We start from the raw sequence: 14234 nt of genomic DNA, 5'->3' as shown, positions 1-14234 counted from the left end.
GCTCCCCCTAATCATGCCATTCCCATATGTTATTTAATTCCTTTCCCATAAAAAAAAACATCCACTTGAACCATTAATTAACAGATGAATAAATTATTAATCCATCATATATATAATTCTAAAAGAAATTGGCTTAGGACCCTTTAATTTATTTATTTTTTAAATAAAGAAAATAACTTTAATTATTTAATTAGTAACATGGTAGCTCTTGATCCCAGAAGATCAATATATAGTATGCATTTTCCACGTGTCGGCATGCTATCCGTCGATACTTGATAGACCAATGCATCCATTGGTATATATGTACATCAAAGTTATACATATTGCTCCCCTTTGATATCATTACAACACACACACACGCACAAACACACACTTTGAATCATCACGAAGTAGTGGGAAGAAGAGGAAGATCGACGACGAAATCGAGGGTTTTTCAGAGCAAGATTTTCCATGGAAGTTGGCCGGAAAATGGGGGGGTTGCTGGCGGAGGAGCAGGGACTGAATCTGAAGGAAACCGAGCTCTGCCTCGGCCTGCCTGGCGGCGGCGGCGGCGCTGACAAGATTACTGGGAAAAGAGGCTTCTCTGAGACTGTTGATCTGAAACTCAACCTTCAGCCCAATGAATCAGCTGCTTTAGATCTGAAGGAAACCTCGGCTATGGACAAGCCTGTGCTTCCTCCCAAGGATCCAGTCAAGCCACCAGCCAAGTATGTATATCTATACGCTCCTTATACCTATACATATATTTACACACACAATCATGTGTATGTATATGTGTTTGTATATATACATATATACATATATGTATGCATGTGTATATAGTCGATCGTTCAAAATAAATTTAGTCAGACCTAACCAATTATACTGCAGTTGTGCTGTTTAAACCGTAAACCATAAGTGTAATATACTGATCATATGATTAATTCATGAAATATGTATTAAAGTATTAACTTTTCTGTACCATCTTTTGTTAGTAACATAGGACAATACTACAACATATTTTGTAGTGAAATATCATGTCCATAACACTATAATTAAACACATATATATGTTTGGATATACATTATTAGGGCACAAGTGGTGGGATGGCCACCAGTGCGATCGTTCCGCAAGAACATCATGGCCCACCAGAAGAGCTCAGACGAGGAGGCGGAGAAGGCGGCATGCAGCAGCCCCACGGCCGCCTTTGTGAAGGTGTCGATGGACGGGGCGCCCTATCTTCGTAAAGTCGACCTGAAAATGTACAAGAGCTATCAAGAACTCTCCGATGCCTTGGCCAAAATGTTCAGTTCTTTCACCATGGGTAATTTTACAACTCTTAATTTCATCTATAATATATATATATATATATGATCATGGATTGAAATTAATATTAATTCAATTTTTTCATATATATTATTGAACTTGGTGAATTATGTATATTTAAAATAGGTAACTATGGGACCCAAGGAATGATCGACTTCATGAATGAGAGCAAATTGATGGATCTCTTGAACAGTTCTGAATATGTGCCCACTTATGAAGATAAGGATGGGGACTGGATGCTCGTGGGGGATGTACCATGGCAGTAAGTATCCATAAATTCTAATTTAAATTGAATTTGGTGAACTAATTATATGGCAAGTGAAATATATTTGTATATAGTTCAAGAAAAATAAACAATCACATAGTAAATGCATCATACTTTCTGTAATTAATTTGGTTCGATCGAACCTAATTTGAATAAGAATTCTCCATATCTATATTTATATATATTAACTAATAATATTTTCAGAAAAAAATAAATTATAACTAATTATTATCACGATTTATTATATACAGGATGTTCGTGGATTCATGCAAGCGCCTTCGCATTATGAAAGGATCTGAAGCAATTGGCCTAGGTACCTATCTTCCTTTATACGGAAAAAAAAAAAAAAAAAACCCTTGTTTTTGTTTAACTCATATATTTATACTACATCAAAAGTATTTGTCTCTCACAAACGAAGGTTATGATACCGCAATGATAATTTTATCGTTATGCCAATAATACTCTTAAGCTGATTTTTTTTTCTTTTCTTTGTTGCTCTCTTTCTTTCTTTCTTTTTTTTCATTGTTTTATATACATTTTTTATTCATAATATCTATATATATATATATATACATATTACATAAAAAAAAAACTTTTTTTTCTCTCATAAACGACGGTTATGACACCACAATACCAATTTTATCATTATACCAATACTCCTAAATTAATTTTCTTTTTTTTTCTCTTTTTATTGGTTTATATATATTTTTTTATTCATAATATATTTTAAAACATAAAATGTATCTATATCTATACTAATATAAAAAGAAAAATTCATCTACACTCACAAACTGTGGTTTATGACACCGTTGCACCAATTTTTTGTGAAGTAAAAAATGCCCTTCATATAAAACAACTAACTTATCCAACTTTTCAAAATTTACATTAATTGATAACTTTTTTTTTTCTTTCTTTTTATTAATGTAATGTGCTGGTTTATATATTTTACTCTAATTTATAATATATTCTAAATATAAAATATTATTTATTATATACACGTAGAAACGACGTGTCACAATTACTAGTATTTTCAAATACATACTGTATTCACAACCGTAGATAAGTGTGTCTTACATCGAGATCGTCCGTATTTTTGTTTAATTATTATTGATTTTTTTCTCTTTTTAATTTTGTGAAATTCAGCACCAAGAGCCATGGAGAAATGCAAGAGCAGGTGCTGATGGAACTATATTACATGTATGTTGTGAACAACTTGGTTTGATTTGAGCAGGGGAAGTTGTTTCTACGTGTGTTTTCAATTTTCTTTTTGTTTTTTTTTTTTCGAGTTTTCGTGTCGACTGTGTCTGTATTTTATTTTACAGTATATATAGATATGAAAAACCGACGGACATTATTTGTATTGGACAAGAAGCAAAATGCAGTACTCTCATATGTTGTCTGGCTTGTTATCTTATTATTACGACTTTAAATTAATTAATTGTTGGGCTTGCTTAATAATTATTATTATCTGTACGTATATAATTTGGCCTTGCTGTCAAATTTATGTTCGTGTCTTCTTTTTCGTGAAATAAACTTTAAAAAAATTGAATGTTTTATTAATTAATTCGTCCCCAGATTCTTCATATCTTGATTTTTATATTTAAAATTTATTAATTATTGCAAAATCACAGTATATTGATTATTGTAGTCCCCCAAGTAGAGGGCTGAGGGGAACAAGGCCATGTGCATGTTCATGGGACTATTCCTTGCATTACCATTTCTTAATTATTATTTACCTATATATATAAACATTTATTACAATTTTTAAATTATATGATTTTTTAAATATTTGATTTGAATGATTGGATATTTATTTGTCTGCAGATGATATGATAAAATGTTATAAGTCAACTTGGATGTGTTGGAAATTTGTATCAATGCATATAGTAATGGTGGTTGGGACTTGCGAGCACATGCATGTTTCATACATTTTTCTTTTTTTTTTTTTGTTTAATATAAGGTTTTATAGAGGAAATTTAATTTATAAAGTTATAATTAATTAAAACTTAGGCATAATTACACTCGCTTCTTCTTAGATTTTGTGTAAATGCACTGTAGTTTGAAAAATTTCATCCAATATCCCTGAAATTTGTTTCCATCTAACAAATAGATATCCCGTTAGTCAAAATTCACTAAGTCTGTTGATATTAACAAAAATAACTGAATGAAAATTAGTGTTTATCCGCAATTAGCTTATTAATGAAACTATCATTATAACGATGAAGATATACCTCTTCATATAAATGTATTAACGTGTGAAGATGTATAAGGATAATTGGATCATAAAAATATTTATTTGACCATAAATCAGTTTTAAGTCAATATGAGGTAAATATGAGTTTTTATCCGATCTTTTAATTAATATCAGCAAATTCAATGAATTTTTAACTAACAAGGAAACTTATTTATTAGAGAAAAGCAAATTTAAAAATATTAGATATAGTTACACTAAATATGAGTTTATGTCAATGGTACATATTTGAACTTTCTATTTCAAGAAATATTATTAAAAAAAATGAAAACGTTTTAATTACTACCTCTTAGGACTATAATTTCTGGTCAAATGAAATTAATGCATGTCCAAAGTTAGCAAGAAAGTGCTCTTGGATCGCAAAATTAATTGTGTAATTCGAGGAATTTGTCTTTTTGTGTAAATAATTAGAGAATTAAATCCCAGTGTATCTAATTAATTAATTGTAGTCTAAGAATTTAAATATATATAGATATATAAATATATATTAGTTTCTTGAAATTCAATAGGAAAAATTGTTTGTTTAATCTTTTAAGTTTTGTCTATTATTAATTTTAGTTTTTTAAATTTATCTATTTTAATTTTAGTAGATAACTTTCAAAAAATACTTAATTTTAGTTCTTTTGACCCAATTTTGAGCAATTTTAGCCCTACACAGCTCTTTAAGAGTGATTTTAGTCCATATTATATCCATTTATTTTGCATCTTGTAGCCAATACTCGCCTAGAATGGTATAAGAGTCTAGATTTATTGAGAAAATATTTATTATTACACTTAGAGCATTAGGATGGACTATTAGTTTTTATAATCAAAAGGGCAAAAGAGTCATAAATTAGGTTAAAGCACTAAATCTATGCAAAATTAATAGATAAATGACTAAATCTTATAATATTATCAAAGATAAACAACCAAAATGAACTCAAAATTAAAGTTATAGGCCGAAAATTTTCTTTTTTCCAATAAAATATAATTCTAATATGCAACAACTAAAAATCCAACAAGTAAACCTTTATAGTAAACTTCGTTATCAGGGACTTTAAAATCACATATATTTTCTATACATGTGGGCCCTTTCTATACTTTTTTCAAAAAGAAAATTAAAATTACACTTACACCTCTTTCTCGAAACTTTACTGTTTATTGACGTTCGCAAAAAAATTACATAAAATTTTTATTTTACCCCACATTTAATATTCTCATGTAATAATTTTGTAATTATAAAAAAAATATATAATAATATTAACCTTATTCCCTATCTATATATTATATTTATCCCTTTATAAGTACAAAAATTATAAATAAAAATATTAAATAAGGGAATAAAATTTATATGTAATTTTCTTTTGTTGATGTCAATAGTTTTCTTTCAAGCCCTAACAGAAGAGGGTCAAGTGTAAATGAATAATGTTCAGAGAGGTGTTAGTATTATTTCAAAAAAAAATAAAAAAATTAGAGAAAAGTGTAATTTCACATTTTTAAAGGAATCTAAGTATAAATAATCCCGTATTTTTTTTTTTAACTTTAATGCAAGTTTTATAATCAAATATGTGTCCACTACAAATTAAATGTCAAAATTTGTCGAAGTTGATTAAGGACTATATCTAAACAAGGTTTTGATTGTCGCCTCATCTCATCTCATCTCACTCAAAAAATGTTAATATAAGTGGCTTTCTCAAAAGAGGGCTATCTTGAAATCGGTCGATTGGAATTCTTTTAGCCAATTCAATTCTTTCGAGTATTCTCTATCGGATTTTTTTAGAGACTTTATTCGGATTGGACTTCTTAGGAATATTTTGGGCCTTCTAAGGACACTTTGAACTTTGCATTTTTTTGAGTTCTTGCGATATCTTTTTTCTTTATGGATGATTTAGATCTTTTTGGGCCAACCCATTTTAATTCGAATCAATAGAAATGAGTAATTTTTTAACCCAAGTTAATTGTCACCGTTTTGAAAATTCTATTATAGAAAAAGATACCAATTCAAAAATGGGTCGGGTGTGAAATTTGGCCCAATACTTTTGTTGTGCTCGGTGATCGTTTAATTTCTCAGCCCAAGAGGAGGTTAAGGTGAAGCCCAATGAGTTGCAAATGCAATGCAGTAAATTGGTTTATTCATTTTCCAACCATGCCAAAATTGGTTAGAAATTACAATTTATAAATTAAATTTGATTGGTGTTTCCTTCGTGTCAAAGCCCCCCCAAAAAATAAAATTCTTAATATTCTTCAAATGACAAATTATTTAATTAAATCATAGGATTAATTATATTTAAACTTCTTATAAAATCAAAAAATTACACGTTCCTCAAAAAGTTTGAAATTACACTCCACCCTCTCCAAAAATTTTCTTTTTTATACATAACCTCCATGGCCGTTTTTCATGTCTCGCCCGAGTAGGACCGTATCACAAATTCGAGGCCCATTCAATATGCCAACATCTTGCCTTGATCCCGCACGGCATGCCCGATATGCCTTCTTGCCTTTCGGCGTGGCTTCACAATTTTCCCACAGTGCGGCGTCGCCCCACGATCGCTCATCTTAGCCAACGAACCCCCATGGACAGCTAAAACCCAATAGCACGTGCCATGAGTTGGATTGCTAGGTCTTAGAATGCTTGCCTCAATCACCCATTCGCACGAGAGGTGTTGCCCCTGATATCTCGTAGCCTGCGGAACAACCTTGCGCGTCATATGGAACCTCTTGGCCGCTTTTGTGCTCAACGTAGGCCATCCTGGCCCTATGCTACCCTTCCGGTTCTCATGTCTTTCGGGGACTCTAAACACTCCTTTAAGATGCCTAGAGTCGGCTCTTGAAAGCCCCCAAGAGATGCTCATTCAGTGTCGAAATTGCCTACTGTCGCTGTAGTCATGCACGGGGAGGGTTGGCTGGAGCTCACCACTGCATGCCTCTCTTATAATAGGCTTAAAAATATTTTTTTCTTGTTCCAAGAGCAGACATTGAAATGGCCGAAGAGCGCACTTTTTTCGCATCTCCTTAACCGACGTCCAAATCACGTGCCGCTTGAACCATTCTGTAGTCTACGACTTCCACATCATAACTCTAGAGTTTAGCCTCATCGGATCATCCATCGCTGAGGAATTGCCATGCAATACTCTGAAACTACAGTATCGCCACTGCATTGGGAGACTCTGAACATCATCGTCATTTCCTACTCAAACAAAACCGTCTAACTTTGAAACATCTTGGAGGTGTTCCCAACACTCCAAGAATCTCGCCATTGAAACAATTTTGCAAATCTTCAAAGATAAAACACTCTATTTCACATATTTATCTCCTACTCATGCACAGAGTGACGCTTGATCGTCACCCTTACATCTCCATGCCCAAATGTCCTCTAAATGACTTCATACTTGGCGGATACCATCCCCACACATCAAGGAAGTTTTTCATTTGAACAGTATTGCAATCCCCAATTGATAAAAATCTCTGCTCGAAGGTCGTTTGGGCACTTGCGTACCGGTCGGCTTCACCTAGCCGCCCGCACGTCCTCCACAAGTCGCTGCTGGCCATCTTGCCCAAGGAGCTGCCAATGACACATGGGGAGAGGGACATGACGAGAAGGTCCAGGGGAACAAATCTTTGAAGAAGTGAGACTCTTACTAACTAAAATCTCTTGACTAGGATAGGTTTTTTTTTAAACTTTTCCAACCAACAAGATTAAGATTCCAAGAAGGCTTATCCGCTAACAACCACCTCCCCAACTCCCTTACTATTGGCGAAATTTGGCTATAAGACCAGGTTCAACTCCCTCAAACAAGGGATGTATCTCCAAGCATTCATAAGGTATTTCTATCATACATACTCGTTTTTACTCACGATTTTTCATCATAATTCATTATCTCATTATCATATTATATCTTTTCAATATTATTGTTTTAATATTACATATTGATTAGGCGTCGAAGTACTAATATTTATTTTTGCAGGTTTTCATCTTTAAGCTTGCTAATTCGGCCCACTAACAGTGCATTTTTTGCACGCATCAAACTTATAAGCTCATAGATCTTATAAGATATTTTAAGAGTTTAAACATGCTTCATCTTATTTTAAAATAAGTTTTTAAAAATATTTGAATAAATAAGATGCCAGAGCTTATTGATTGCTAGAATGATTGGCATAATATGCTTTTTATATTTTAATAATAATCGAGAAAACTATCAAATTATATAATTATATAAATAGATAATTTTACTTTTGGGAAAAACTTCAATTATATGGCTGGTAAAAGTAAAATACTAATAAAATTATGAGTGTATTTTTATTTATTGAATATTAAGATTAAAGAGCTTATAAAATATTTTAAAAAAAGATGAGTGAAGTTCGCTTCTATTTTTTTTTTTTTTTAAGTAAAGAGTTTATAAGAACTAAAACATTATATTTTAGGAACTTATAAACTCTTCAAAAAATAATTTGTTGAACGATTTCAAGAACTTATTATATGTTTAGCCAAACATCTTCTTATAGATCAACATAAAAATAAAGGATAATTACGTTCTCCTCCCCTGAAATTTGGTCTAATTACACATAGATTTTATATAGTTTAAAAAATTATATTTAGTACCCCTGAAATTTGCATACCTACAATAAATAGGTTACTCGTTAGTCAGAATTCATTGATTAGTTGATATTAATAAAAAAAATTAATATTTATTCTCGATTGAATTATTACTAATTTATTGCAGATCGAATATTTTTTTTCTGACTAGACTACCCTTATAATTATGAGATATACACATGCATTAATATGTGAAGATGTATAACTGTAATTTAGATATAAAAAGATCTATTTGACCTATAATAAATTAATAATAAGTCAATTGGGAATGCATATGAATTTTTATCCAATTTTTTTGTTAATATTAATAACTTCAGTGTATTATTAACAGAAGAACTTATTTATTAAATAGAATCTTAAAAGTACTGAAATTAATTTTTTAAATTATAAAAAATTTACATGTAATTATATCAAGTATAAAGGAAATTAGTATAATTATACCTGAAAAAAATATCAAATACTTTTCATAATTCAAACTTATTTTTTCATCAAATCCTATAAAATCAAATCCAAAACCATCTTCAAACATTTCAAGCAATGTCTTTTTGGGTCACGTGACTAAGCACGTGATGCACAGTCGCCGCAGAACTTTTCTGAGTTCTGCTTTATTCCCAGTTTCACCCTTCGCCGGTATCATCATCATCAATCATCTTTGCCGGCTGACAGCAATTTGGAAAAGTAGTAATCTCAAATTAAAACCCTCATTTCTGAAATATCATGAAATCCCCACAATCTGGATATCCCTAACCCCTTAATCTGGATTGGGATTCATTTAGTCCCGGAATCCTAATGAAATTCATCTGATTTTGTCAATGGATTTCTCCGAATTGGAAGGGATCGAGGGTTTGCGTTGGTCATGGCATTCATGGCCCATTTCCAAGCCCGAAGTTGCATCACTGGTGGTTCCACTATCGATTATGTGTACTCCGTTAACGCCATTCAGCGAGCTGCCTATCCTCCCTTACGAACCCCTCAATTGCTCCCAATGCGCCGCCGTCTTGAACCCCTACTCTCGCGTGGATTACGTATCCAAAATCTGGGTTTGCTCGTTTTGCTATCGGAAAAATCCCTTTCCGAGATCGTACGCTCATATAAATGAAAACAACATCCCTGCTGAGCTTTTTCCCACTTATAGTACCGTTGAATATCATCTAGGGACGGGTCCGGCCTCGGGTTTGGCTTCGGGCCTGGTAAGAAGTCCTAGTGGGCTGTCCGGATTGAGGTCAAATACTAGTTCGTTCTCGAGTATCTCTGCCTATTCCGGCTCGGGTTCGGGTTTGGATTGGGCTGGGGTGGGAGTTGCAGTTGGACCAGCATTCGTGTTTGTTGTGGATGGTTGCTCGTCACCGGAGGAGCTGGAAGCACTGAAGAGGGAGTTGCTGCACACAATTACGCGATTGCCGGAGAATGCTTTGGTTGGTCTGGTGGTTTTTGATGCTATGGTGAAGGTATATGATTTGGGATTCACGGAGTGTTTGAAGGTGGTTGTTTTTCATGGCGAGCGTGAGCTTTCGCCTGAACAGGTACAATATTTTCAAAGATGTCGAATTTACAATTGAAATGTCTTGTAGGATGAAGTTAAGGATGGTTTTTATAGTCCTATCTGGGTTTGAATTGGTATTGTTTTACATATCATTTGTCCCTAAAAGATTTTAAGAATTGCCAATTAGAACGAACTATCTTTTTTCAGTATCAGAATAATGTTGTTGCATCAATGGGAAATTCCCTTATTCTCTATGATATCAGTTACATTGCTGTGATGGGCTTACTAGAGATGCTTTACGCTGTTACTCTATCCACAAAGATACCTATCTATATGGAAATAGATCTATCTATGAATCAATCTAGTCTCTGCACATTGCTTGCCTTGTTGGTTTCCATGTCTGATATCGATTGATATTGCTCAGGAGTAAATGCCTTAATTCACCCTTTCAAATGTCAATTATGCAATGGAAAAAGGATAGTTTTTCCCTTGTGCCCCAGTTCATGCCATTATAGGTAAAAATTGCGGATCTGATAATCATAGACTCATTTCCTGCTTGGATACAAACTTAAGTATTGCATACTTAATTAGGGTGGGAAAATTGAAGTTAGTCTTCGTTATCACAATAATCTATGAGATAAATTTTATATACTAGGAGTTTAGCCATAAAAGGCTGCAATCAGAGGTGTGCTTTACTGATCTGTGTGTAGTAGTAATACATTGCCGTAGTCAGTGTCAACACGACTTAAGGACCAATGTACTCCTTGCCTTAAACATTATGTTCTTATTGCCTCAAATGATTTTAAGTAAATCAAGTGCATTACGAGGACATTGCATAGTGACTTTGCATTATTTTTCTCATATTTGAAGCTTTGAGAATTTCTTTGCATAAATAGTAGATTTAACTGTTTTGGCAATCGGATTAGGAGATCTGACATGATCTTCATGCTTTTCTTGTTTTGATACTGGATTGAAATAAATGATTCAATAGCCAATGTTGATAAGTTTTTTATGTTCATTTTGTGCTCGTTAATGTACTAATTGCAATTTTACCTGTATGACCAGTCTTTGTGTAGGATACCCCTCCTTCAACCCGCCTTTGTTGTAAACAATTAAGTTCTTCTGACATGAAAAAGTAACCATTCAACAATTTCGTCATATTTCTTGCATGCGAAACTCTTCGCATCCACTATCAGATTGTACGCAGTATGAACTCCAAGTTTGGCAATACCACATGCAGGTTTCGGCCATTTCCAAATTCTCACCTTTTGCCCCTTGTCTTAGCCTTTGCTAAATGGAAGAACACCACTAGTCCCAAAACTCAACCAGTGTAGCACTAGTACCTTCTTCATAAGGCCGTGTAAAGCTGATCTACATGCTCTTTTTTAGATGCATTTATACTTCATGTTTGGAGCAAAAATTTCTGGATGCTGAACCTTTGAAAATATTGGAGTTAACATAGTACATTTTGCTGTTATTGAATGGGAACCACCAGCCACTGCCTTAATTATCATAAACTATTAGGACATTCATTTGCACAGAGGAAACAGAGTGAAGCATGAAGTTCTTTATATTTCGACTTATACTGCTTTTATTTGCCATTTTAGCTTGTGCTACTTCACCATCAGTGCCTATCCTGCCAGAAGAGACTGATTAAAGTGACTATTACTGTGTCAGTAACTTTTTATGGCAGATTTTGAGGTGTTAATTTCAAGTTGCATGGTGGTCTTCTAGAGTTGGATTAGTGAGCCCAAAGGCTCATGACAATACTTCGGCCGCTGAGGTTGATATGGATCGCAACTATTTATGTTCTAATTGCTGTAGCAGTTTTTGGTAATTTGTCTAATGGAGGCTGTATATTTGTGATATAATAAGTTATTCTAATCTGGTTGAGCTATAAAGGTGGTATATTACTTCAGAATGGGTCTTCAATGGCTTCAGCTGAGGAATTTTCATATAGCTTAAGTGTCACTTTTAGTATTTATTATGGTTAAAAACCATGTAGGGGATACATGGTACTAGAATTAATCGAACGGCACCTTAAGAAACTTAAAATAAGCTGAGATTCTTTTAACTTGCTCTAGTTGCCTTTTCCATTCTCATATTCAATCTGTTTATTTTAATCAAATGCATAACTACTTATTGTCAGGTCAAGGAGCTTTTGGGTCTCCATCACATGAAGCAGTCTCTTGGGAAGGCATCAGCAGTACAAAAACAAGGCTTTCTATTACCAGTGTCTGAATGCGAGTTCAACATCATGACAGCAATTGAAGATATCCATTCGTCACCTTTAGTCAAGCCAGGACATCGACCTCTACGGTCTACAGGGGTTGCGATATCAGTAGCAGTTGGGCTTTTAGAAGGATGCTTGATAAATACTGGTTCCCGTGTGATGGTCTTCACATCAGGACCTGCAACTACTGGGCCAGGGATGATTGTTAACTCAGATCTTAGTTATTCCATTAGAACTCACCGTGACCTCCATAATGGTTATGCTTCCTACTATAAAACATCTAGTGAATTTTACAAGCAAATATCTCACAGATTATCCGACTCATCGATCATTCTTGATCTGTTCGCCTGCTCTCTGGACCAGGTTGGCGCAGCTGAATTAAAATTCCCAGTTGAAAGTTCAGGCGGTTTCATGATGTTAGGGGAGTCATTCGAATCTGAGCAATTTAGAAAGTGCTTGCGTCACATGTTTGACCGTGATGATGATGGAAACTTAAAGATGTTTTTTGACGCAAGCATAGAGATAGTTACAACCAGAGATGTGAAAGTTTGTGGAGCTCTTGGCCCTTGTGTTTCTATGCAAAAGAAGAATGATTCAGTGAGTGACAAGGTGATTGGTGAAGGTGGCACCCTTATGTGGAAACTGGGTACTCTTACCAGCAAAACATGCATTGCTTTCTTCTTTGAAATTGGGCACGAACAGAAAGCTCAACCCAGCTCTGCATTTTTCATACAGTTCATAACTAAATACAGATGTAATAACATGGGACTTCGGAAGAGGGTGACCACTGCCGCAAGAAGGTGGGTGGGGAAACATTCACCAGAAATTGCTTCCGGTTTTGATCAGGAAGCAGCAGCTTCAGTTATGGCCCGACTTGCCATCCACAAGGCGGAGAGAAATCTTGCTGAAGATGTTATCAGATGGCTTGATAAGACTTTGATACAGTTTGCATCTAAATTTGGGGATTATGCACAGGAAGATCCGTCTAGCTTCCGCCTTTCAACCAATTTTTCCTTGTATCCACAATTTATGTACTACTTGAGGAGATCCCAGTTTATGGATGTTTTCAACAGCACTCCAGACGAGACGGCCTTTTTCCGTTTGATGTTAAACCGTGAAGGGGTGGTGAATTCTCTGATCATGGTCCAGCCTACCCTTTTCCAGTATTCATTTGATGGGCCACCTGTCCCAGTAGTTTTGGACGTATGCTCGATCTCCCCGGACGTGATTTTGCTTTTCGATTCCTTTTTCTATGTTGTCATTCACTATGGTTCTAAGATTGCACAGTGGAGAAAGCTTGGGTATGACAAGGACCCTAGCCATGAAAGTTTCAAGAAACTCTTGGAAGCTCCAGAGCTTGATGCCGAACAACTGGTGGCCGAAAGGGTTCCAGTGCCAAAACTTGTAAAGTGCGACCAGCACAGCAGCCAAGCAAGGTTTCTTCTTGCCAAGTTAAATCCATCTGTTACTCAGAATTCGACTCATACAGAAGGTTCGGAAATTATATTCACCGACGACGTGAGCTTGCAAGTATTCATCGAGCACTTGCAAGCTCTGGCTGTGCAGGGTTAGTGGAAGGAATCTTGTAGAGAAGTTTGCTGGTGTATGTAATATTGGAGGGGTTGTTGTATCATTGTATTCTGAAGTTTTGGGTGTATAGGGGAGGAGTCAAGAAGAAGAGGAGGAGGTTTCATAGATATAATTGGGTGTGTATTATCATGTGAGAATTTTGTTTCATTTCACCATTCTTGGCTGTTTCAATAGCTAATGCTATTATTTAGACCTACATTATTATACCCACTCTAATGCTTACTTGGATAGATTTGGATCCCACCCTATCCTGTTGGGTAGCCCTTGTTTCAATACTCCATAACACCCCAAAATGGATTTTGTCCTTCTCTTTTAAAGAAAGTGTAATTTGTTATAGACATTGGGAAGAAGTACACTTAGGGATGGTGAGGCGATGGGTTTGAGTGGACTCGGGACTCCTTCCATTAATTTTGGGAAGGATTCGGGTCTTATCCCCGTACCCCCTCCTCTCAACTTTGAGAATGACTCGAGACCTATCTTGTATTGGGCCGAATCTAATTCGGGTGGTTATTTTATTTTATTTGTTTGTTCTAT

General features: G+C 34.6%; 2 protein-coding genes across 2 annotated transcripts; both read left to right on the top strand.

Annotated features, from left to right (window-relative positions):
- The first annotated feature begins 317 nt into the window (after window positions 1–317).
- LOC105171637 (auxin-responsive protein IAA14) lies at window positions 318–3008 on the top strand. Its single transcript, XM_011092811.3, has 5 exons — window positions 318–707; window positions 1071–1303; window positions 1432–1567; window positions 1822–1883; window positions 2714–3008. The coding sequence occupies exons 1-5, from the start codon at window positions 451–453 to the stop codon at window positions 2749–2751; spliced, it is 726 nt and encodes a 241-aa protein (XP_011091113.1). The 5' UTR covers window positions 318–450; the 3' UTR covers window positions 2752–3008.
- Window positions 3009–8937: 5929 nt separating this feature from the next.
- LOC105171638 (Sec23/Sec24 protein transport family protein) lies at window positions 8938–13896 on the top strand. The gene is made up of 2 exons (XM_011092812.3): window positions 8938–9917; window positions 12027–13896. The coding sequence occupies exons 1-2, from the start codon at window positions 9207–9209 to the stop codon at window positions 13680–13682; spliced, it is 2367 nt and encodes a 788-aa protein (XP_011091114.1). The 5' UTR covers window positions 8938–9206; the 3' UTR covers window positions 13683–13896.
- The last annotated feature ends 338 nt before the right edge of the window (window positions 13897–14234 follow it).

This window comes from Sesamum indicum, linkage group LG10 (genome assembly GCF_026168435.1).
Source record: "Sesamum indicum cultivar Baizhima isolate 11 linkage group LG10, ASM2616843v1, whole genome shotgun sequence".
Classification (NCBI taxonomy): domain Eukaryota; kingdom Viridiplantae; phylum Streptophyta; class Magnoliopsida; order Lamiales; family Pedaliaceae; genus Sesamum; species Sesamum indicum.
Note: the sequence above shows the minus strand (reverse complement) of the source record. Positions and strands in the feature narration are given on the sequence as shown.

Bases quoted from the DNA above. Each gene is read 5' to 3' on its own strand.
- LOC105171637 (XM_011092811.3), top strand. From the start codon at position 451: ATGGAAGTTGGCCGGAAAATGGGGGGGTTGCTGGCGGAGGAGCAGGGA. The intron at 708-1,070 runs GTATGTATATCT...ATACATTATTAG, and splicing joins CCAGTCAAGCCACCAGCCAA to GGCACAAGTGGTGGGATGGC. The intron at 1,568-1,821 runs GTAAGTATCCAT...TATTATATACAG, and splicing joins GTGGGGGATGTACCATGGCA to GATGTTCGTGGATTCATGCA.
- LOC105171638 (XM_011092812.3), top strand. From the start codon at position 9,207: ATGGATTTCTCCGAATTGGAAGGGATCGAGGGTTTGCGTTGGTCATGG. The intron at 9,918-12,026 runs GTACAATATTTT...ACTTATTGTCAG, and splicing joins GTGAGCTTTCGCCTGAACAG to GTCAAGGAGCTTTTGGGTCT.